Source organism: Octopus bimaculoides, chromosome 5 (genome assembly GCF_001194135.2).
Source record: "Octopus bimaculoides isolate UCB-OBI-ISO-001 chromosome 5, ASM119413v2, whole genome shotgun sequence".
Lineage (NCBI taxonomy): Eukaryota > Metazoa > Mollusca > Cephalopoda > Octopoda > Octopodidae > Octopus > Octopus bimaculoides.
In genome coordinates this window covers 33,920,873-33,947,604 of record NC_068985.1, presented here as the reverse complement: position 1 = coordinate 33,947,604, position 26,732 = coordinate 33,920,873, and the positions used below count along the sequence as shown (strand labels likewise).

General features: G+C 33.8%; 1 protein-coding gene across 2 annotated transcripts in view; it reads left to right on the top strand.

Moving 5' to 3' along the window:
* The window catches only part of LOC106869172 (COMM domain-containing protein 9), a 31,918-nt gene extending 5,586 nt beyond the window's left edge, over positions 1-26,332 (top strand). For both annotated transcript variants that reach the window (XM_014914792.2, XM_014914793.2), the window contains exons 2-6: positions 8,679-8,807; positions 18,626-18,710; positions 21,738-21,827; positions 24,145-24,248; positions 25,577-26,332. In XM_014914792.2, the coding sequence (XP_014770278.1) occupies positions 8,679-8,807; positions 18,626-18,710; positions 21,738-21,827; positions 24,145-24,248; positions 25,577-25,720 (552 nt within the window). In that variant the 3' untranslated portion in view covers positions 25,721-26,332. The remainder of the gene's footprint in view (positions 1-8,678; positions 8,808-18,625; positions 18,711-21,737; positions 21,828-24,144; positions 24,249-25,576) is intronic.
* The last annotated feature ends 400 nt before the right edge of the window (positions 26,333-26,732 follow it).

Genomic DNA, 26,732 nt, shown 5'->3' with positions numbered 1-26,732 from the left:
CACATAAGATGTACCATCTTGAGCGTGACCGTTGCCAGTACCGCCTGACTGGCCTTTGTAGGGTTTTCAAGCGAGATCGTTGGCAGTGCCCCTGGACTGGCTCTTGTGCGGGTGGCACATAAAAGACACCATTTCGAGCGTGGCCGTTTTCGTGCGGGTGACACATAAAAGCACCCACTACACTCTCTGAGTGGTTGGCGTTAGGAAGGGCATCCAGCTTTAGAAACTCTGCCAAATTAGATTGGAGCCTGGTGTTGCCATCCGGTTTCACCAGTCCTCAGTCAAATCGTCCAACCCATGCTAGCATGGAAAGCAGACGTTAAACGATGATGATGATATGTTATTTTTTAAGCAAATATTTTATGTATAAATTTCATAAGCGTTTATAAGGGGGTCCCAAAGTAAAGCCTGAAATATAAAGGGGTCCGCAAGTAAAAAAGTTTGAAAACCCCTGGTCTAGAGAACAGTGTCATGCACTAATGTCAGCTTTGGCATGGTTTTCTATACCTGGATACCCTTCCTTATGCCAATTACTTTACAGAATACTGATTTTTTTTTTTTTTTTTTTTGTGACATCAGCACTAAAGAAGTTCTTATGTAATATGTGGGAATACAGTTCAGTGAGAGTCACATTATGTTAGGTCTTGGGCTGTTGAAGTTTGATTGACGAAACAAGAACAGGTTTCTTCCAGTATCTCAAAAGATGATCACTAGAGTTTATCAGGGTTCAATATGTGTCTACTTTATGTATGATCCCCAGATTGCCATTTAAAATCAATACTGCTTCCATCACTAATAACAAATTTTGATTCAACTTGCCAGCTAATTGTGACATCATTGATTGAAAAATCACTGTTTTCCTATATCAGTAGTGGCTAATTTTATCTTACCATATTGTTACTAGAGGATATTTGTTACTGAAGTGGGAGAAATATATATTTAACAATTCCACTACTGCTACTGGATGATTGTTGTCTGCTACTGATATTTTTCTGTATTTCTTAACACTATACATTTATAAAACAATACTACAGTTTAGTAACCTTTCAACAATGTGTCTACTTTAAGCACAATACACAGATTGCTCTTTTGAACTAATACTGTTCTGTTTCCATCACTCAGAAAGAATATATATGTACTAGTGTGTACATGTATATATTTATATGCATGTGTTTGTGTATATATATATATTTATAGGTACAGGCGTGGCTGTATGGTAAGAAACTTGCTTCCCAACCACATGGTTTTGGGTTCAGTCACACTGTATGGTAGCTTTAGCAAGTGTCTTCAACTATAGCCTCAGGCCGGCAGACAGAAGCTGAAAGAAACCTGTTGTGTGTGTGTGTATGTATATATGTATATATATGTGTGTGTATTTGTCTTTGTCCCCCCCCCCATCACTTCACAGCAGATATTGGTGTGTTTACATCTCGTAACTTAGCGATTCGGCAAAAGAGACCGAAAGAATAAGTACTGGGCTTACAAAGAATAAGTCCTGGGCTCAATTTCTTCAACTAAAACCCTTTAGTCAAATGACTGAAACAAGTAAAAGAATAAAAGAATATATATACAGGTGCAGGAGTGGCTGTGTGGTAAGTAGCTTGCTTACCGAGCACATGGTTCCAGGTTCAGTCCCACTGCGTGGCACCTTAGGCAAGTGTCTTCTACCTTGGGCAAGTGCCTTGGGCTGACCAAAGCCTTGTGAGTAGATTTGGTAGATGGAAACTGAAAGAAGCCCATCATATATATATATATATATGTGTGTGTGTTTGTGTGTCTGTACTTGTTCCTCCCCAAAGACATCGCTTGACAACCAATGCTGGTGTGTTTATGTCCCCATAAATTAGCGGTTCAGCAAAAGAGACCGATAGAATAAGTACTAGGCTTACAAAGAATAAGTCCTGGGGTTGATTTGCTTGACTAAAGACAGTGATCCAGCATGGCCACAGTCTAATGACTGCAACAAATAAAAGAAAAAATATATATAATCATCATCATCATTTGATATCTGTTTTCTATGCTGGCATAGGTTGGATGGTTTGACCACAGCTGGAGAGCTGTACCAGGTTCCTGTCTGATTGGCTTGGTTTCTAAGGCTGGATGCCCTTCTAGCCACCAACACTCACCTGTTTCCAAGCAATGTAATATTTCTTCATGGCCAGGCATGTTTTTGCAGAATATTGGAAATGAGTGACACTGCTTGTGTGACAGGGATACTCATTTACAATTATCACATGATGTCAAGATGAAAAGATGCTTACATACATACATAGATAGTAGAAGACACTTGTCTATAATGCTACACTGGGACTGAACCCAGAAGCTTTTTGCTGAGAAGCCAACTTCTTACCACAGCTACGCCCACACTTGTATACATATACATGAGTGTGTGCATATTATTTCATATTACACTAAGAAGCAGTGCACTGGAGTCAAATATAACAAACTGCTTCAAATCATTGTTAGAGTGTCTGCATAAGTGGAGCCTGGAGTGGCTAGTTTGTGCTTGCATCAAGTCATATAAGTTGTAATAATGAAGTCAAACCAAATAGTGATAGTTTGAAATAATATATACGTTTCAGGTTTGTGTAATATATAATAGGAAATGCATCCCTTATATAAGACCTTCGTCAGTTAAAACATTTCAAAATATGAACCAGTTGATGGAAATATTTCAATGTATATGGTCAGAGAGTACTCTCTCTCTCTCTTTCACCCTCTCTCGTTCTCTATTACATATTTGTCCTCCTAACTTTGTAGCCAACTCATTGCTCTGACCAAATATAGTGAAATATTTCCATCAACTGGTTTATATTTTTAAATGTTTTGACTGAGGAAGGTCTTAAACAATGGTTACATTTCCTATTGCATGTTGCACAGACCTGAAACATCATCATTTAATGTCTGTTTCCCATGCTGGCATGGGTTGGACAGTTTGACAGGAACTGGCCAGCTGAAGAGCTATCTAGCCTCCATGTTAGTTTTGGCAAGGTTTCTACAGCTGGATGCCCTTCCTCGCACCAATGACTTTACAGAATGTACTGGGTGCTTTTATGTGGCACCTGCACTCATGAGCCCACAAGGGACATGCCTACCTGTAAGGAAGGAGTCACAATTTTACTTAGCTTTCTGGTTTAAATATTAGCTTCTATTTTTCTGTAATAATAACATGGGTGAAATGTTTTTGCAATTGGTTTTGTGTATTGTTTCTTCCTAATGTTAATTATGGCTTATATTAAGCCTTTCATATTCCTGTTGCAATTTAATAAGTACACTCTAAGGTGGTTTTTAATGCTCTTACTTAGTGACTTGGATATGGAATGTGTTGTTATATTTAACCTTGGCCATTTACTTATAAAACGAGAATGTTATGTATCTAGTGTGAGGCAAATAGAAAAATGTCACTTTATTCAAGTCATGAAACAATAGACAATTAATTTATATCTGTACTTAGTGGCTCTTCTCTGTGCTACATCCAGTATTATCTCATACTTACTATTGGTTAAAATGAAATATCAAATGTTTGTTGAATACTTTTGAGATTGTGTAAAAATCTAACACATATTAATATCGAATGTATATGTATGTATTTTACTAAACATTAGATAATATATCTTAAATATAAAAATAAACTGTCTGCTTGTGTGTGAAGGCATGTGGGTCCATTTTTCGTGGCTCATCAGAGAAACATGTTTTAAACTTGGTCTAAAGCAATATCTAAATGCAGAGTAGCATAGAATTTTAGTTTTGGCACTATAATTTAAAAGATATGAAAATAAAACTATTTACAAAAGTATAGTTTTCATATTTTACAGAAATAATTCAAAATATTATCCTGTGAATATGCCTCTTTTCTAGATTTTTAATGCTTTAGTTAGAAGAGGAAAGAGCTGTGACCACAACCATTTTCAAAATCTCCAAGACTAGTGTGTGTGGAAATTATTCTCAGACTAGAGACCTGGCCTGATTACTTGCAGTGAAAAAGACTCTGCTTAAAGGCATCCATGGGCCCGGTGCTGCTGTTTAGCTGAATAACAAACTAGATTCATCACCCCAAACAAGAACAGTCACTTTGATGGGCTTCCACATGATCTAGCAAATTCAAGGCTTTTGTCAACCTGAATCCATGGTAGGAGACAATTGCTCAAGGTGTTATACACTGGAATCAAACACAAAGCCATGTAAAATCAAACTTCTAAACCACATGGACACACCTGTAATGTATTGAAGCAGGTATATTTATCCATTCGAATTCAAGTGGTTAACTTTTTGTTTGTTATGTAAATTTTCAAGGTACAATGCTAGTATGTTATAGTAGTAGGTTTTAACTTTTTGATATCATGTTTCACTTATAGGAAAGTTGGCGCTTTTGGATAAGTTTTTATACCATGAGGAGAAGAATCTGATGCTTTAGTGCCATCCCTTCATCTCAAAGAAGAAAATAAAACATTTCTTTTTATTATCTCTTTGGTACTAGGATAGCTCCAAAGTATCAAATTTATCCAACTCACAATGTTTATTACATAATGTTTGCTGATGCAGACAACTTGTAGTTTTATCACATTATACTTTTTTTAACTGTTTCCCTTATTGCCAATTCTATTGGGATTGTTCAAAAGCAGGCTGTAAAGATATTTTTCTATCAATAACTAACCGTTGGATTAACTGAAAGCATTGTGAAAGAACAGTAATCGTTCTTGTTGTATGTTTCTCTTTTGTTATTTTTGAAATACACCTTTAACATTTTGATTAGTTACTTAATTGTCTGTTAGATAATATTAATGTGTAATGTAGTAGTAATTTTATGGAGGAACTTAAGTTGTAAAAGTTGTAAATAATAATAATAATCCATGCTGTAAATTTGTTGAAAATATAATCCTAGCTATGCCTAGTATACACTGATACTATTTCTATTACAAATATCAGTTTATATATATTGTGTTGATTTAGACTTGTTTGGGTACTATAGTCCTCAGCTCATAAATTCATATCTTGCTTTGCATTTTTTCCTTATTTAACCTCTCTAAGTATGATGCATAATCCATTTAGATGGGAGATGAAAACCATAACCATGACAAGGTTGACTAATCAACATTGGAATGAATGTTTCATTAACCCTTTGGTTTTTAGGTTATAATTATCATCTTTGTCTTTGTACAATATTAAAGAAAAGTCATTTTAGTAGAATCCTCTCTCAGCTATGCACAAAAGGGAATTTCAATTTAGCATTTACAAGCTAATGAAACATTTGTTATACACTCTGCATCTCTTTGTAGAAACAATTGGGTAGTTAACCGAGTCATTTAGGTGAAGTATTACAGGAAAGGATGTTTGGTGGATTTTGGTGAAGATTTATTCAGTAAAAAATAGTGTACTACTGTAATTGAAACAGGATGAATTATTGCTTGTTGTGTACTAAATGACGGTGTGTTTTAATCTTTCTAATATTTTCTTTAGTCATTTCAAATAATGATGGAAAGTAGCTAATTCATAAGGAAATTTTGGGGAGTACTTCTCATACATCTAGGACAGTACAACTAGGTACATGAACATTTTAAACTGCTTAAAAATAAAGCTATTCACCTGATTGACAAGAGTTCACTTTCCAACAAATTTCCCAGTATTGAACTGTTTTCTGTCTACAGATCTATGCACCTCTATGCTAGAAGTCAATATTCCTAAACAAAGTCTGGTGGTAAGGACATTTTGCCATCTGGTTGAAGTAAATTCATTTCTCTACTGCAAATGCCTTAGGAAATGCATAAATGTCACAATTTCCTATTCAGTCTACCCCTAAAATAAAGGATGTTTGTATCTTGTGGAAAGAGTCAAACTGGGTGATGAGAATTGTAGAGCAGAATACAAAATTCCATTGAATACCATAAGTTCATTTCTTCTGGGTTTCTCCTGGCCCCACTCCTTCATAGTATGGTCTCTTCTGGCAAAACTAAGCTCTATAATTTAAAAAGAAAAAGTTTGTCATCTATTATTACCAATTATTTTATAAGCAGAAATATCTGAGGGTTTTTTATAAATATAAATTGGCTTTGCTGCAAAAACAACTATATGGATTCCAGTCTATATATTCACCTAGCCATTCATCAACATCCACAATTTTTATCATACTATAACTGGCAGTAAACTACCTACTGAATTTTGAAAACAAAAATCCTATATTAAATCACTCGCATAATTCTTTTTATTTATATTTTGCAAAGTTAATCCATTCCACTACCACCATCAACCCAAAAGAAAAGAAACAAATTTATGTTACATATATATGATATTCTCCACAATGCATATATCTAATTCTTTTAAAATTATTCAGTGGATTTCTTATTTTCATTACTTATTTTTGTCATAGCTTCAACATAAATGTCTTCACTGAATTTTTTACAAGCTTTCATTACTTATATCACTAATACCATCAACAAAGAGCTTTAAAATAGTCATTCACCTTTTAAATGTAGTTATCAAATCTCTATCAATACTCTAAATATGGATTTCAGCTTGAAGCACCATGACATCATAAATGCAGGATTGCCTTGGCTAGAATACTAAAGTTCAATCTAGTCTAGTATGTTCTATATCCAGAGTGCAGAACTTGTGGGTTACTGCTAAACATTTACTTGATTAGCTCTGTGCCAGCTGAGCACAGGTGATTGGAGCAACACAATAGGATATATCAAATGACTTGCGAATGTCAGTTTATATTTCTAGCAAATAATTCTTTGTCAGATAGTGAAACATAATAGCTTAATCCTACCAGTGAATTGATTTGAAAAGTAAGAGAAGTAAATTTTAAAGGCCAAGAAAAAAATAAGAAATTTGTGGAAAATAAACAGAAAGTAGTGATGTTTCGCAAATATTTGTTATGTAAACAAGTGGGCTTGCTTTTGATTTTGATGTTTTTAGATATGTATGAGATAATAAAAAAAACAACTCTTTTCTTTAGAAAAATGTCATCTCTGAGCAATACTTGATCAATTTCCTTATACTATATTCTCTATACACAAAGTTACTATGTATGTCCCCTTTGTGTTCACCATATATTTTGTATATATGTCTAATCTCTGTTTAGTGATATAATGCAGCATATGAATATAAACATCATGCTAAAATACAAAAGTAATTCAACACATATACATGTGAAGTAGTTTAAACTTGGAGTTAAAACAAAGCTCCAAATTTCAACTGTGAAAACTAATGAAAGATGACCTTATATACAGGGTATTCAGGCTAAATTTGACAGCTTGCGTAATAGGAGAAAGAAAACACAGTATTTTATCCAAAAATAAAGTATGTTTTAAAAAAATCAAAAATTATCAACTAGATTGTGGCTGGGAGATAACAGTTTACTCAATGTAGCTGCCTTCAGCTTCTACCACAGCCTCAAGATGGCTCTGGAACCTGATGCATGTATTCCTCATTGTGTCCCTCTTCAAACAGCTACTTGATTTTGGTTACCAGCTCAGTCTTGGTGTTGTAGACAGAGCAGTTGGTGTCTTTACCAACTGTGCCCCACGCATAGTAATCCATGGGATTACAATTAGGGGAATTAGGGAGGTAGGAATTTGGGCTGGTGAGAGCATTGATATTCTCTAACTCTTTCCAGAATACTGCTACCACACATATGGCCTTCCAGCTGCAACCTTCAGCCAGGAACTTCCAGCATCCTTCAGTAGCTTCACATAGCCATCTGAATTTTGCCTAAAACCCTATTCAAAGATGTGGAAATGAATTCTGGCATGCAGGCACAGTCAGAATGCCAGCTATGTCCTTTCTTGCTGACCATAGCTTCATAGTCTTTGTTGCAGCTGTACAGTATTAGCAGAGTATCGAGCAGCAGTCATAATCTCAGCATTTTGATATTTAGCACAAATCATCATGGTACAGGTAAATCTTTTCCAATATTCAAATGGCTTCCTCTCATCCATGTCAGCTAACTTTTTCTCAACTACAGCTTTAATCTTTATGCTCTCCAATACTGTTGACTGTTCACCAATACATCAACCTGTTCCTGAAAAAAAGAAGACAAAAAAGCATCAAATTTAGCCCCAAAATCTTGTATTTAAAGATTAATAACATTAGTTGGGGTGGTAATGGTGGTGGTGATAGTAGGAGCAGCAGTAGCTGCTGCAAATTTTTGGAGTAAATCAGCAGCTTCATTTTATTTCATACTTTTGTTTAGGAAATGATTTGGTTAACATTTCTAAGTAATGTTCTGCAGAACATTTGTATCTTGTTTTGCAAAAAACATTTTTAATGAGTCATTAAAGGTAAAGTTTGGGTATATATGATTATATGAAAAAACATTATTACCAATATTACTTTATACATTATCTCTGACTTCCAAAAATATTGATTTCTTACATTGGTTCATCCATGTAATCATTTGAAATAAACCACATGCATAATGCTTATTTTATCAACACCAGAGAGGGATGGAAGACATGATCCTGGCAGGATTTGGATTCAAACACATTTGGAGTTCTGTAGCTTCTTTATCTACAGCACCATTCTAAAACAAATGTTTCGCAAATGAATGCAATACTCTCCTTGATTTTCATTGATTAAAATTTCCAAATTATCCTTTTATAAAAGGAGTTTAATGATCTTGAAAATATTTCTGACTTTCAATTTTGTTTTCATTCTCTCATTTTTTTTCTTTCTTACAGTGTCCTAGTAAAGATATTGTGATAAAAATTTGTAATGATATCATGAAATTCTCTGGACTAGGATCACCTGAACCCCAGTTAAAACTCATAGGATGTTCGCTTAAAATAGATAAAAAACAGAGTGAAAACGTAAGTACATACTTCATTTCACTCTACAGTACTAGAAAAGTCGTTTTTTTTGTTTTGTTTTTTTTTTTACATTTTGACCATTTTTTTTTCAACAATACTGAATTGTAAAATATTAACCATATCAAATTAACCTATCTAATGCTAATAATTTTTTTCTTAATTTTCTCATAACCATGTTTCTAATAAAATACACTACCTGTGAATTTGACTTCTAATTAATCAGTATATTAAATTTATGTTTGGAACATAGTTGAACAAAAATATTGATTTCAAATTTTGGCATAAGGCCAGCAATTTTGGAGAGTGGGTAAGTTGATTACATTTCCCCTAGTGTTCAACTGGTACTTATTTTATTGACCCCAAAAGAACGAAAGGCAAAATCAACCCCAGTGCTATTTGAACTCAGAATGTGAAGTCAAAAGACATGTTACTAAGCACTTTTTCCAGCACAGTAACAATTCTGCTAGTTCGCTGCTTTATAATTGAGCAAAGTATTATAAAATTATGATGGAAGCTTTTAAGTGTGAACACTTTAAAACAGGCAGTTTTGTATCACAAAACAAAAGACGTTTTCAAGCAGATTGGTGTCAATAGGGTATTTTTTGTTCATTTAGTTTGATCAAATAGTTAAAAACAATGTCTCTCTCTTAATCTTTCTCCCCATTTTCCATTCTGTGTATGATGTAAATATGTGTGTGTATACCTGTGAAAACCTGACTAAATAATTATAATTCAAAACATGCATAAATACTTAAAGATAGTCTTTTTCATTTGCTGATATTCTAAGTTTTTGTTTGTTTTATGTACCTTTGAAAGCATGACTTCAGTGGAATTTTATAATTTTATTGCAAATGCTGCTTGTTTTATCTATTGAAATAAGACATTAAATTATATAGAAAATTATGCTTGAAGACATTATACAAATTCATGCTGTTAAATCACACTCAGAACTCAAAATCATTGAACATTCTTTTTTTTTTTTTTTTTGTATACTTTGAATTGTACAATAAAAAGGGGTATCAAACTATGAATTATAAAACAAGTAAGGTAGTTCTGGGTTTTTTTTTAACCCTTTATTTAGCATTCAGATTATTCTGTCAAATGTAAAGCTTAGGAGTTCCCATTGACAACCAGTTTTAAACTTCTCTGTGAGCCTTGATGGACTCCCATCCTCATGCTGAATTCGTCCCTAAAATCATTCTTACTCTCACTTTACTTACTGCATCATTGAACATAGCTTGTACAACCCTTACAGACCATTAATCTACTTGTAATTTTCTTAATGACCTCCAAATTACTGAAGATGTACCCTGTCAAACGCCTTCTCCAAGTCAATGAATGCCAGAAATGATGGTTTACCAAAAATGCTGTCCTTATTCAGCATACATTTCTCACCAATGACCATAGTTCACTCTCACAAACTGTATTACAATCCTGAACACTTCAGCTTCATGCCTATGATCCTCATGTGGCAGCTTTCTTTTCTACCCCCCTCTTAGCCAAAGCATACCTGTCGCCTAGTCATTTTATAATGCTTCCTACTGCCACCTTCCTTTCAAGTTTTCCGAGCGTGTCTTTTAGCTTTCGCTGCACTATCAATTGTATCATTCCACCATAACGTTACTTTCAGCATGGCTGGACTTTACCTCAGCTAAATGTCTGTTCTGTAGCCTTAAGTAGGTTATTTCGTAGAAATTCCCTTTTATTATCTATACTACAATCATATGCATTCATCTCTATATGTTATTACTTAATTATGAATACTATCTAAATGGGTGAGAGGAAATAGTTTTTAAACTGTCAGAACTATTCTGCTAGAAAATATGTACTCACTAAATAAGTATCAAAAGGCGTATCACAGCGCACTGGTGCGTTGTTAGAGTATCTAGATGTTTCGAGGATTTTTATAAAATAGTATTTAAGGCTTTAAGGTATGAGCGTCTAGAAAAGCGTGTTATTTTCTAACACAAAAGTATAGTTAATATAACGGAGTAATAGTTTTCTGTAGTTCTAAATTTTTGATTTTCAATATGAAGTCAGTAATTTCATTTGATCACCAGTGCGACACAGTCAAAATGTTTCAGAACCACTGCATTAGATACGTATGTTATTTATATTGTTTAAGTTAAAGGATATCAAAGTTAATCAAAGAAAATCAAATAGTTTTGATCTCTCTTAGATCTGTATTGATTTTTATTTTCATAGGCACAATACTCTGTGGTTAAATATATCTTGCATAATAAAACATTATACTGAAGTTACTCTAATTACCAAGTGCATATGCTGTCGTTTTTAACTCTGATAATAAGTAGCTAAACGAGAACAAGTTGTTTTAGTGCAATTTTCGGTGGGCTCTTGGAATAGCTATCACTACCTTACAGAAAAGGCAAAAGTCACGAATTGGGAAAATTTTTGAAAATGTTTATTTCAGAATCATAATTTCTGTTTTATAAAATACAGGAATGTATATATTAAAAAATTTTAAAAACAAAAAAACAATTCCTCGTCATTTTTCGTCACCATTTGATTTTCCACTGAAATCCTATTATGAACCTTTTCTGAAAATAAAAAGTTTAATCCATCAGAGTACGCACTCACATTCACTCTTTTCATATATTGTTTTACCACAGCAATTATGCTCAATGTCATAATTAAAAAAATATTATTTATTTTTATAAACAGTGGTCTCTAAATTACATCCATTATCATTAAATTATGCTGTTAAAAATATAGTAAACGCACGGCGTCATCAACCTGATTTCGATTTCTAGTCGCGGCGACTTCACCTCACACACACACCATACATCTCTTAAGAAAGACAATGAATTCTATTCTCCTTTTACTGGAGTCACTATGACTTTGCCCGTTTGTAATCAGAGCAATAAATGGATTACGTTTGTTTAGCTCCATTTGTTCCACATTTTATTATACAGACACTCTCTCATATATACATACTTTTCTGTGATAATGTATTTAAACTGTATGCTTAGGACATGGCCAATATTGACTTCTTTTGACTAAGCTCAAAGTTTCTGATTAATGTCGGGAAAATTGAATATAATGTTCATTTCTTTTCTGTAACGCAATAATCTAAATGAAACATAAATAGCTTCAACCGGAAATTGGAATCGTGTCATGGACTCGGCTCGTCAAGAACTTATCTTCAGTATTTGTCTTCTGAACATTAGTTTTGAGCGTATTCCTTGGTTGTTTAATACTTGACCCAGTAATGCATAAAGTTTATTTAATCTAATAATTTTCTGATTGTTCTGTTTTTTTGTTTATGCATTAATGGGTTGAATATTATTCATTTTTGATATATTTTTTATGTAATAATACACCATAACTCTGAATAAAAGCCCTTATTGCGAATGGTCTTGTAGTCTTACATCAAGTTCCACTTGCTACCCCTCTATGTCTCGTTATATCTTTCTTATCCTTTCGAATGATCACTTGCTTTTAATCTCATATTGTACACATACGTATTTGTACAGATACTTCCTATGTTATTAAAGTTTTGCAATGTTATATCCTGGTTAAATATATTTCTGATTTACAAATTTACTCACTTATGAACTACCACTCGCAATGGTGTGCGTGACTTAAACACCAACATCTCCCCTCTCTCTGTATATATATGTGTGTGTGTGTACGTTCGAAGCTACTCTTCGCTATGTGCGATCTGTTAGGCTACAAGAGATCACGCATCGTAAGAAACTCCGATCAGCGACAGAAGAAACGAGTAACTTTGAACGAATAAGCTGCTACATGTGTGTTTAGAATTTTATTTTTTTCCTAGTTTGTACCTCAAGTGTGTGTCCGTCCGTCCGAAAAGAGGTACACTCTAAAATTAGAGGAGTGATATTTAGAAGGTGTTTGTGATGGCGGGTCAGAGATTGACCGTTGGTTTCGCACCTATAAAGCGCTTAGTTGTATAGGTGATTGGACAAACTCAAATGGCTGGAGGCGCATCATGGACAGTTAATTTTGTAAACAAAAAAAAAAAGAGTCTCTCTATGACCGGCCATAACAAACAACGTTATAGAGAACATTGTAGCCTAAGTAAAAGTGAAGCTGTCTTCGAGCATAATAACTACTTGGTCAGACCGTTCAAGTTCAGTTGCCTTCGTAATTGACTGGATAAGGCTAAGACAGAACATTAAATAAAAAGATAAATTTCTAAACGTTCAACAGTTTACGCCCACACTTTTTTCTGCTTCTGTCCCTCTCTCTTTATTTGTATACGTGCCTGTCTCAAAGTGTGCCTGTTTGAACGAAACGCTTTGGCTACTCTCTTTAGTTTACTCGGACACAAAGAAGCGCAATAAAGACAAGGGAGAAAAAGCGAAGGAGCAAGACTGATCAGCATGTGTGTATATTTGCGAAACTGACGGTGGCCACCTTTTATGTGTGTGTAAGTTTATTTGCCAAGATCTATTTGATCCCTTAGATTCGTTCGACTAAAATTCTTCAAGGAGGTGTCCCAGTATGGCCGCAGCCTAGTGACTGAAACACGTTCTATTAAGATTACGAAAATGGATGAAAAGAAGGGAAGATTGGATGGGAAAGAAACGAAGGGAAAGGAATAAAGAGATTGAGTGAGTAAAACGTAGATGTTAGGAGGCAAACACTGCAAGAGAGGGGGAGGAAAAGAATTAGTGAAGTGGTTTAAACAAGCGCAGCAAAGGAGGGGGAAGAAGAGAGGCAGAAAGGAAGATACTGTATTAGAGATGTTGGCGAGAAGGGAAAATAGCGAAACTAAGTGAGAGGTTTGAAAAAGGAGAAACACGAATAAATTAAACAGGAGGGAGAAAGACAGGTCAGTTCAAGTTCGAGGGAGAGAAACAAGGAAATGAAAATAAAAAAAGAGTGGGAATGAATGAAAGGGAGTGAGGCAATAAGACTTTAATATATATTCATACACACACATATAGCGTATGTTTTATATATATATATATATATACACACACGCGTCTGAAACAGCTGTAGTGAATCTTAACCTATTTGTGTTCTTGTATGTGTATGTATATAATCGGCAGAAGTTACGAAGTAAACTCAGTGGTCGAGTTTCGTTTACTGGCACTTAACAAATACACACACACACACACATATATATATATATATATATATATAGAGAGAGAGAGAGAGAGAGAGAGAGAGTAAATTGGCTGAATGAGAGAAGTATGAAACAAGACAATAAATAAATAAAAATGCATAGCTGGGCGGCAGATAGAAACAAAGGAAACGTGAAAGAAAAAGATATGAGGCGAACACATATTTGTATAAACAAAGAATTGAAACCTTTGGTGTTTACTCAGTACACTGAACTAGCTTGCCGTCACTATTATTAAAACTATTATCCTTTTTGTGCACGCGCGCGCCTTATATTACCACTCACTTGTGTGTGTGTGTGTGTATATATATATATATATATATATATATATACATACACAAACCAGTAAGTGGTGATATATAAAATTTAGTATATTATACACGCATTAATAGAGAACTACCTACGGGCACTTTGCGCTATAGTAATGGTGTATTTCCTGAGATATTTGCTGTCCCTTTCATTGTTTCTAGACCCTTATCTTGCCCTCCTGCTTTCACTAGTTTTTTTTTCTCTCTCTCTCTCTCTCTCTTATTTCTTCTTGTTGAAGTTCTGTCCGATTACATTCGGAGATTTACCTAATAACAATCGCCAGTTTATATTATTGTTTGTCTTGCTTCAAACGTTTTGTAAACCCTAGCGTTTTTTTTTATTAATGTAACTTGTCTGCAATTGCTCCTGGTGGTTAAATAAAAGAAAGAGTTAATTATTTAAATTATCTCCTATTTTGTAAGTCTGAATGGAATGTAATTACCCTTAATGGCTAAATAAAGGACAGAATTATTTAAATTAATATTTCTTTTGTGCTCAGTCAAACGTGAGAAATATATTTTGACCAGTCTTTGTATCGAATTGTTTGTTTATTGTATATTCTTATTTCAAGGATTCACATGAAAGAATACTGACAAATTATTAATTTGTTATATATTTCATAAATGTCCAATTAATTTCTGCAAACACTTGGTGAGCGCGCACGATACTTTTGACACCTGCTCGGGCGCGAACATGTGTCGAGTGCCACTAAATAGTGTGCGTATACGCGAAACTCTCGGCCCTTGAGTCACTTTTCTAACTTCGTGGAAATTAAAATTTATGTATATACACACACTCGTTTCAATTCTATTTTTCTCTCAATCACACACAGCACACTCAAACAGTGTATGTAGGCGCATTTAAGTTTATTTAAATACAAAGCATGTATGAGACTAAAAATTTGTATACATACAAAAACATGTATTAAACTATAAATATTTATATACTAAAGATATTTATGAAACTATTAAAGCTAGTGCTAAACATTTATTTGATTTTCTTTCTTAGTTTTCGATTTATTATTGAATTAAAAGAAGTTTTTTTTCTTCTTCAAGTTGTTCCATAGTAGCCGTACTCGCCCACAAAAGGTAATCTGAGACTACGATTTCGATTCTCAGAAGAAACCATTTCACACTTCTCTTTACACCCTGGAGAAAATATTTATTTCGCTCGATCTAGTCCTCTTCCAGTAGGTTTTGAGCTTTGTGCCAAGTAGAAAAAAAAATCGATATAGTCATTCCCTGCGATACGGAAGTGTTCCTGAAAATCATGCTGTTGATATGGAAGCTTATTTCCCACTGATTTCATGTATATGAAAGTCAGTCGTAAACTAGTCTCGTGTTATGGAATTTCACGTTGCCACAATATTTACAGAAACTCAATGTTTCCGTTAAGCGGGGATTTTAGCACGAGATAGGGTCCCAGTAAATTAAGACTAACGATTTTTAAATTTCCATAGTGAAATCATTGTGACAGGCATTGATCATCGCCGTTTACCCTCCCTTTTACTTCGACTAAAAAAGCGAATCACACATTAATGTAAAGTGGTTGTAGGATTCCTGTTTCATTTGGCTTTGTGCTTAGTCAGTGCACAAAAATTCAAAACGATAAAAGAAAAGAATTAAATTTTTTAGTCATAGGTCAGTATTTGAATATGATGATTAAAGCGCTTTGGAGCCGTGATCATACCTTGGTTTTTTTTGGGGTTTTTTTTTTTTTTTAAGGTATAGTGTATCTTGGACCATATTATTCCTGAATACATACGTCTTCTTTATTTTAAAGACAATTAGATGTGATTTCGGAGAGATTTTAGTTGTTATTTCTAGCATATCCCTCTTCGTCTCCAAAGCCTTTAATGTTATATTATTTGTCTTCACTTAATTGTTACTGTTGAAAATGAATTGTTTATTAATTAGAAAAAACCATTTCACTGGATTTAGCGTCTATTCTCAATATAGTATTTTGGCGCCTAAATGGCTATATCCGGCTCAAGCTGTTGATTTTTATTTGTGTATTGAAAATGTAGTCATTATCGCTTTTGCTGTCTTAGTCTCAACAATGGGTTATTAGTGTTATGAGAATGAAAATTTGTGTTGATATCCATCTACTTGAAGCACGCTTTATATATCATGTGTTGTTGATAGTATTTGTCATATTTTATTGATTTCTGTCGTCTCGTTTAAAATCGATTTTTTTTTTTTCAAAATCCAATAGAAGACAAAAGGAAATCCTTAAAATATAGTTTCATTTCTACTCTTAAAAAAAAAAACGGACATCGCTTTACTTTTGAAATCAGAATATCTTTTATATAGAAGTCAATCAAACTGACAACAATAGAATTTTTTGGGGCGACATTTGATTTTAGGCACAATGTACCTGAAACCAAAGATCGCCAATTTTCCATATTTGATTCAGAAATAGGGATATGAGTTTTATATATATATATATATATATAGAGAGAGAGAGAGAGAGAGAGAGAGAGATAGATAGTGCAAACGAAATGTAATTTTTTTATTAAAAAAAATCTTGGAAATTAAACAGAAAACTGAAAATGAGTAAATATAATGTTGTGGACGGCAAGACAGAGTACGTCTGTGTGTGTGTGTGTAACCAGTGTCTCTACTGTTTTAGCGATACCTCTTCAGATATGATTCGTGTATAAATAAAATATTTATGATCAAATTAATGTTTTTAAAATATTAATTTGATCACACCAGAAACACCGTCTTCGGTATGGAATCAATATTACCTAAGAAATTTAAATATAGTAAAGTCAGTTAAGTAATATAGAATGGCTTGGGCTACGGACTACAAATAATTTTTTTTCTGATCTATATTATTCCTCATAGAGTAACAATACATTGTTTAAATTATATTTTTTTAAAAAAAAACATGAAATAAATGAAAAGATGTATGAAATTTCTGTTGAATATACTCGCCGTTTATTTTTAGTTTGCAATTTTCACCGTGAAAATTTGCAATTTCTCATGACAGCTATTTACCAGAAAGAGCTCTTTCTGCATATCATGCAATTAAGTGATGGACTTCACCTTATATATTGATTTTTGAATAATTTAGAAATATGATGTAAAGTTGCTGCGCGATCGCTACTACTTCAACTCTAGCAATTTCTGTTTACTATATAGAATGGATACTGTTGTTGCAGTTGTAAATTTAGCAGTTAACGCAAAAATATCTTGAGTGTAGGGTTATTACTTTCGTTGTTTTTATTTAAAGTAATCCACAGTTAATAAACACTATTTCATTGATCTTATAAGGTTATATGACACGATTAATAGACCACAACAATGCTTCTGAAAAGCCTTTCAATTCATTCGTTACTCGTACAAATTGTTAAGAAGATACTCCGCTTCCTAATCAACCGTTGTCTGATGGATGAGAGATTTCTAACAATTATTATGCTTCATTCCGAAACTCTGCAGTAAAAAAATAAATAATCGGGTTCCTCAAAACATACATACATATATGTAGGTGTATATATATATATATTTTTTTTTTTTCTAGATATTCACATACTGACATATATTAGAATGAAAAGAATATAAAAATTATGAATGCATTTGCATCTCTGAAACCGTAAAAGGATGAAAGGATTTAATTATATATTTTTATGTGTGAAAAGAAAAGCAATAGCGGAAGCTCAGTTTAGCGCTGTGAAGAGAAATCAGCTCGCTTATACGTTCCGCCATCACGAAGTCTAAAACATAACTTTCTGTAGTTAAGGGCGAAGGGAGGCTATCCAGACAATTCCATTTTTGAACCCAAACAATGGTTTTCTTATTTTTTACGTTTTCCATTTAAAGCCAAATTATACGTTCAAAATACAAATTATATTCTCTCCCGAACTGTGACCTAAGTTGAACATTAACATAAATTATGTTTTATTTGTACATTAAAACCTATGAGGACATAAAGAGAAGACACCACGTAATGAGAAATGTGTGGGGCGAGCACTCGTTCTTTTTTTTTTTTTAAAATCAAATTTAGGTTTAGTAACTGTTCTAGAGGACCCGTGAGCAAACTGCGGCCCGCGGGGCTTTCTGAATAACAAAAAATTAGCTTGAATATTTTTTTCCAGTGCAGCCAACCTAAGAAATGCAGCTCGCTTATGGAGAGAGGTTGCCTATACTTGCTGAAGCGATGCGAGATATATAAGTATTTCGTGATAAATGCAAGAATAGATATATTTCTCCCGAAATGTCTCTCATCGAAGTGAAAAGTACCAATCCAGTCATAATCTGAAGAATGGAGTGGTGGGGAATCAAAATTTCTCTTCTACTCTAAGAATATCTGCTTCTCTCAGTTCACAGCCATACATCACAAATGTAAACACACGTACACTCGTTCACGACCAACTGCCTTCTTTTTATTTCAGCTTTACATAGCTCTAAACCTGTTGCTGAAGAAAGCAATTTTCGCTGACACTCAAAACCCCGAGGTCTTACGAAAGCTTTTTCCAGGTAAGTTAAAGTAAAGAAACAATTTATATAAGTTTAATTTCATAGCATATATATATATATATATAGAGAGAGAGAGAGAGAGAGAGAGAAAAGAGTACGCGAGTGCGCGCACCGGGACCACTCTTCTTGAATAGTACCTATATATCCTTTTAGTATTAACTGCCAGAAAAAAAAATTGCTCAATATCATGTTAGAGCTTAATGATATTTTGGTCGAGTTATCTTCTTGCTACTCTTGAGTAGATAAAATAAAGTACCATTCAAGTACTGGAATCGGTTGTATTGACTAACATCGTTCTCTCAAAACTGCTGACCAAAATTTGAATGAATTATTTAAGTATATGCTCTGCGGGATAATGACAACTATTTTGCCCCGTTATGTTTCCTTATCTCTCGTTGTAGTGATAGCTCTTGTTTAACTATCCAAGTAGCCGCATAGCTTTAAGTCGGAGTTAGTGGAGCTGCTTTCATAAGCTTAAGAAATAGAAGAATTTGTGAAAAAACTAAACACATTTCAATATCAAAATTGGATAATGAGGCATAACTTAAATAGAAATATTCAAGAGTTACACCCCTTGGGCAAGTCCATTGCTAATACAAAGGGAAATTGTTTTGCGACATTATAACTGATAAAATGTGGGGCGTTGCTTCTGGTTATTTAAAGTATTAAATTTTTTTGATAATTTTCTAGGAGCAGAATCAGAAATGTCATTGACCTTGAGCATCATTTAATTGGAGAAATTACAATTAGTTTTGTCACATACTGAATCATTTTCTTGCTAGTTGCATTGCTCTTCAATCACAGAAAACTGATGCACAAACAAGATAATATTATTAATAGACTAAACCTAGTTAAACACTGGGATCGATGTAATCGATTGGCCTTGTGTTTATTGCAGAAAGGATTATTAATAGATTAAATAACATGAGTTTTATATTTTGAGAAATAGATTATGGTTATCATCATTTAACGTCTTTTCCATGCTAGCGTGGGTTGGACGGTTTGATCAGAGCTGGTGAGGCCAGGGGCGCACTAAGCTTCAATGTCTGTTCTGGTATGGTTTCTACTGATGGATGCCCTTCCTAACACCACCCACTCTGCAGAGTGTACTGGGTGCTTTTTATGTGGCACCAGTGCTTTCATCATAGCACTAGCATGAGTGCTTTTTAGGTTTTCTTTAATAGCTATCACTGTGATGTATAACTCAAAACAATATTTTTCTTTTTTTTTTTTTTGCTTTCTGTGCATAGAAAAACAGAGTGCCCTGACCTTGTTTTGATGCTCATTCATAGAACTTTTGACAACTACACAATCACTTGTGTCCTGGAGTGTAGAGCCATTATAATCACTAAACTGTTTAGTTGATTTGCTTAAATAATATGTAGTCACTTCTTTACCTATTGATGCAGTCAATGTGTTCAATACTTTGAATTGTATATGCTGTTTTATAAGTGATACAATTTTTTTTTTTGCTTATTACAGTGACTGAAAAAGGAGTTGAGCCTAACTTGGTATATATATATATATATATATATATATATATATAGTTCCACCCCTGCCAGCATTGGAGGCGGACGTTAAACGATGATTGTGTGTGTTTGTAGAGAGAGAGATATCTATTTATTAATTTATTTTCATTTAATGTCCACTTTTCCATGCTTGCATGGGTCTGGTCTGATGAGATTTGTTAAAGCAGATTTGCTCAAATATCATTCCTGCTGCCAAGTCTCACCAGTTTCCGAGCAAAGTAATGTTTTCCCTTTGCTAGACACATTTTTCGTGAAAGACTAGAAATAAACACCCTCACTTGTATGATGATGATGATGCTCATTTCCAACCATCATGTGATGTTTAGACAAGGTGGCAAATGTATCTTTAGCTGAGACACTTTTGTCAGATAGTTTAGTCATATCAATGTGTAGGCATGTTTCATTTTTAAAATCTTTTAACAATAATATCAGACCAATTGACATTAATTGTGCAGTTTGTGTAGACTATGAAATCCCATAAAATTCTTGCACTGTTTCTGCAATTAGCACCATAAAGTTTGTATAGAGTCCACTGAAGGCATTGGCTAACTCAATGTCTAGCTTTATATTCACTTGGAGCCTAGGTAGAGCATCTTGAAGCAATATGGCTGATTGTTTCAACTTGTTCATCACATATTCTACATTTTGGATCAGAACTATCATTCTTGGCCTCTTATAATATATAAGGGGGTGCTGAAAAATTCCTGGCTTTAAGGGTATCACGAAAGACCTGATTGGAGGCCTAATCTTCCAAATTCTTTTACAGGGCTTAGAAAAATTGAAGGACTGCTGCAATACATATGTAAATCTAAGAGGGGAATGTGTTGAATAAAATCATAATTAACTGATCCTCCTATATTTTTCATAGCCCATAGCCAGAAACTTTTCAACATTCCCTTGTACTACTTAATTTCCACCTTCTAATTCTTTATGTTCCCTCATATTTTTTTGATACGCATCATTATACTATCACTTTTGCTTTAAGAGATAGTATGAGCTATGAGGGGTTTGTTTAGTTGTTTAACCATCATACACATTTGAAATACAAAAATATGCTTTAAGTCATACTTGGTACTTGAAAAGACCTCTTGTAATAACGAAAAGTTTCTATAAAATAATGTTAAACTCTACATTTGTATCTTGTATTAAGTACTGAATTTTAAATAGCTAGAAGAGGAGATATTAGGTATACTTAGCAAAGGAAAAAGGTAGTTAGAAAGAAGTGTGTATATGTTCTGCAGCACAAGGATCAGATATGTGAGGTATTTAGAATTGCTAGGTAGAGTGCTAGAGAGAACCGAGATATCTCCATACTGAAATGTATATGAACTAATAACTGAAAGTGGTTCAAAAGTGCTACTATGGGAGGCTATTGATTATGGAGAATGTACTATTAAATAGTTACAAACAACAATACATATGAATACACACAGACAAACATTTCCATCCATACATAATACATGATACCTTGTAAATCAATTTTTGTTACTTTTTTCAGCAAATTTTCATAATAATTTAAAAGAACTTCTTGTGAAAATCATCATAGACAATTATTCAAAATGGAGAGAAGCATCTATAAAGAATCAAGGTAGGTACATTACAAAACCATTTGATATTTTAACTTTTAACTTTTGCCATGAATTATGTGCAGTCTGCTCATGGATATTTAATTTTTGTTGATACTTGTGTAAATTTGGTAAATTTTGTCTCGTGTTCTTTTTTCCATTTACTGTTTTCAATCATTGGACTGAAACCATGCTGGAGCAATGTCTTCAAGGGTTTTAATTGATTAATTGACTTCAGTATGTTCTCTAATATTTATTTTATTGGGAGATAAAATCATTTGGCATAAAGGGGTTCAATGAACTACATACCTACATAAATGGCACTAAATACATAAGACAAAAGATCCATTGAGAGGTGGTGTGGTATTTAATTCTTTATTGCCCACAAGGGGCTAAACATAGAGGGGACAAACAAGGACAGACAAAGAGACTAAGTCGATTACATCCCCCCACCACCACCACTGCGTGTAACAAGTACTTATTTAATCAACCCCGAAAGGACGAAAGGCAAAGTTGACCTCTGTGGGATTTGAACTCAGAACGTAGCAGTAGATGAAATACCATTAAGCATTTTGCCTGGCGTGCTAACAATTCTGCCAGCTCACCGCCTTTGGTGTGGTATTGAAGGTGATGGCTTTGTGCCCGGTGATGAGAGGTTAGAGTGTGACAGAGGGACAGAAACAGGTTTCTTGTTATAGAGAAAGCACGTGATTACCCCAGTCAGTGAGAGAGCAAGAGTGAGTAAGTGATGTGCCAGGGCATAACTCTCAAAGTACAAGGATGTGGACATTAGTGGAATGATAAAGGTTTGCCCAGGGTGCGTGAATAGGGAGTTCACGAGAATGCAAAAAGGATGGGGGAATGCAGTGACTGGTGAAGCCCAAGTATATAGTGGGGGGCAACAGGATAGCAATGATGCAGTTGGCAGGGTAGGGAGGACAGGAGTAGGGAGAGAGAAAGATAAGCATAGTGCATGAAGAAGGAGAGATGGAAGGAAGAGAAGAGATGTAGTTTGGTTTATTAGAATAGTATGTGTGAAATTAATGTTACATGTTGGTGGAACACAGTGCTTCCAGAACTCAGTTTTGCTGAGGTGAGCTGGTCTTCTCAAGAATCTCGCTATATATGGCTTGTACAGCTGTGAAAAGTCACACATCTACTCCTAACTTCCTTGGAGGCCTCCAGATAACAGAGCAAGGGACTCTGTCAAAAGCTTGATGAAAGCCAGGTACAATGGCTTACTTTGACCAGATATATATATATGTATATATGTGAAGGCGCATGGCTCAGTGGTTAGAGCATTGGGCTTGCAATCATGAGGTTGTAAGTTTGATTCCCAGATCAGGCTGTGTGTTGTTTTTCAGCAAGACACTTTATTTCACATTGCTCCAGTTCACTTAGCTTCGAAATGAGTTGCGATGTCACTGGTGCCAAGGTCTGTTGGCCTTTGCCTTTGCCTTTCCCTTAGATAACATTGATGCTGTGTGTGGGGTGGGTATGAATGGGCAACTGGTGGTTTCCCATAAACAACTTTGCCCGGACTTGTGCCACAAAGGGGAACTTTCTAGGTACAATCTCATGAACATTCATGATTGAAGCGGGGATCTTTACCCTTTATATATATATATTGAGAGAGAGAAAGAAAGATCCAATAGCCTTTCCCAAAGTTTTTGTCTAGAAAATTTTATTCACAGGGATTTGTTTTGATAGAAGACACCTGCTCAAGGCTTCACATTGTGAGATTGAACACAAAACCACATGACTATTGCCTGTTTTTTTTTTAACCATGTGACTAATCCCTGATCCTAATTAACTGATTTTTGTTTCATGATTTCTTTTTAGCATTTTCATATTTCATTGTTTTATAAGGAAACAGAAATATTGTTAGATAATAATTTTGGAGAGTAATTTGCTTAAAGAATACTTTGATACTTGACCTTTACAAATTCTCTTCCAAACTGTGTAAATCTCTTTGTATGCATATTTTATGGTTGTTGAATTAACAATTGATTTGAGTCTTTTGTGTTATCATCATTATTTTATATCCATGTTCTATGCTGGCATAAGAAAGGAAGCATATGAATGTGTGTGTGTGTGTGCATATGCAATATTTATGGACATTTTTAATAACAAGGAAACAATGGTATTGCTTAATTTAAAAAAAAAAATCTTAACATTGTGTTCTGAAAAATAAATGGGAGTTCTGAAATGTCTAATTTTTATTTTCAAGCATTTTTTTTCTTTTTTTTTTTTTTTCTTTTTTTGCAGTATCTTTCCTTTAAAAAGATATTTCTCACCACTTCTAAAAATGTATAACTTTCTGCTTTAATTTCTTATTAGTATCACTGCCACATCTTGTTGATTTTGACTGGAGGGTTGACTTAAAAGCTGCCTCTAATACCATCTCAAGAATGTCTGTACCTACTTGTTTAGTACAGTTTGAGGTAAGCAAGAATTATCCATTAATTTACCTGTAGTGTTGAAAATAATTCTGCAATTTAAGTTTGGGCAATCTATAGGTGCAGGAGTAGCTGTGTGGTAAGTAGCTTGCTTACCAACCACATGGTTCCGGGTTCAGTCCCACTGCATGGCACCTTGGGCAAGTGTCTTCTACTATAGCCTCGGGCCGACCAAAGCCTTGTGAGTGGATTTGGTAGACAGAAACTGAAAGAAGCCCGTCATATATATGTATATATATATGTGTGTTTGTGTGTCTGTGTTTGTCCCCCCAACATCGCTTGACAACCGATGCTGGCGTGTATATGTCCCCGTAACTTAGCGGTTCGGCAAAAGAGTAGAAGCCTTTTTTTAACAATTTTTATCCTGAAAATCACCTGTTATTTTTGTTTTAAAGTGAAAGATGTATGAACATGTATATGAAATGGACATGTGTGTGTGCATGAGAGAGAGAGAGAAAGAGAGTGTGCCACTTACACATACATGAGAACAAACGTTCACTCACACTCTCTCACATGCACACATACATACAAAAAAGATGTATGGATGATGAAATCACATTCAGTTAAAAATATTTCTAAATGATTAAAATATTCTGTACGTCAAAAAGACTATGTGTGTGTGTGTATATATCACAGATAGTAGACATGTGTTTGTGTTGATTGACATGGCATGACATTCATTATATGTGTGTGTATTTTGTATGTGCGTTGACATTATGGAAGCCATGTATTTTCTTTTGTCAAGAAATAACAAAAATTGTGTTTAATCGTCTAAATAGAGATCCAAATGTCACAAAAATTTGTATTGCACTGCCAAAGATAAGTATGAAAATAAATATGTAAAATATATTAAGATAAAATATACTATTTCTGAGATATTTCAGCTACACACAAGCATCCCTAGTGTTTTAGTATTATCAAGATAAATTCCATTAAGGTCACCTGATAGCAGCTAATGATGTTAAATAGCTGCTGCTACTGCTGTTGTTGTTTCTCCATAGAATAAATGGTTTATTTAAAGCTGGCATAGCATGAGGAAGTTTAATCATGTATGCAATACAATAGAACTGTCAACCTATGTCTTTTGAAAGCTGAATTATAAATTCTAGTTTATTTATCAGCCAAATAAATCATTCAGTATACTAAAAAGCCCTGAATATAATGAGCAAAGCAGTTACATATAATTTTCATCCAGAAATTAAGAAAATGATTAATAAAACTGTCCCTTCAACGTAACTAAAATGTTTTCTTGTATCTTTTGATTAAATGGGTTTATTTATTCACTAAATTTCTTGATTTTTGTTTTAATTCAGATGCAGGATGCTGGGAATAGATCAGGAACAGCTGCACCTGTGAGATATGCTAATGTTGAATTGTCTAAAGAAACTTTAAATACCATGTTAGATGGCCTTTCAAAGATTCGAGATCAACTCTCATCAGTTGCAAAACAAGGTTAAACATGGGTTAATTTTTTAAAAGTCAACATTTACCTTTGAAATTTTTAGAAGTATTGTTGCTATTTAAAATTACTGAGTAAGAAATGAATGCCCCATATAATTTATTATGTAATTTATCAAGTTAAAATTCTGATATTTTTTGTTTGTTTCTTTGTTAAATACCTGTTCCTTATCTTTGGTACATAATTTTGTAATTTCACAGTAAAATACATATAAGATGTATAGTGATAACATGCCTAATCTTTATTTAACTACTGGCCCATGTCCACATTAAATAAATTATGTCCAATTGCTAATGCTATGTAAAAACAAATTATATCAAATCATGAATGATAGGTAAAGATTGAAGTTAAGTATATTGCTTCTTGCTTGCTAAACTACTCAGTAAGTATTAGTTATATACTGTTTTTATGTAAAGTACATGGATGAATTCTCAAGCTGATTTATACTCTGTAGCTGCCTCTATTAAATCAATGTTATTTACTAGGATATAAAGCAAAATGATAAATTATGTAGAATGTTTCTGTACTATTCATTGTCATCATTACAAATTTGAATTACTGAAAACTATTGAGTGAATAATAAAACAAATATATTCTATTTTTTCATAAATCTTTGAATCTTATTTTACTTTTCCAGGTTGAGTACTTTGTATAAAATTTTAGCCCCCAAAAATTTTGGCAGGATGATGGTGTGTCAAGGACTCAGAATTATCAATTAGGCCTTGCAGAAATGGTTCAGTTATCCAACATATCTACTACATAGCGTTCATGTTTTACTGCCTATAAGAAATGTTTTTAACACAAGAATATCATACACTTTTAGTTTAATGTAAAGTCTCTCCCCCAGCTGTACTATGCTTTATCATATATTTTACTAAATTGTCAAAGAAATTTGATTATTAACCTCATTTTTATAACAAAGTACTGACAAGACAGTTGAAGTACTTTATTGATTCTGACCTTTAATGTTGATGCAGGGATCTTCATACCACATTTCAAGTTCAGATTAA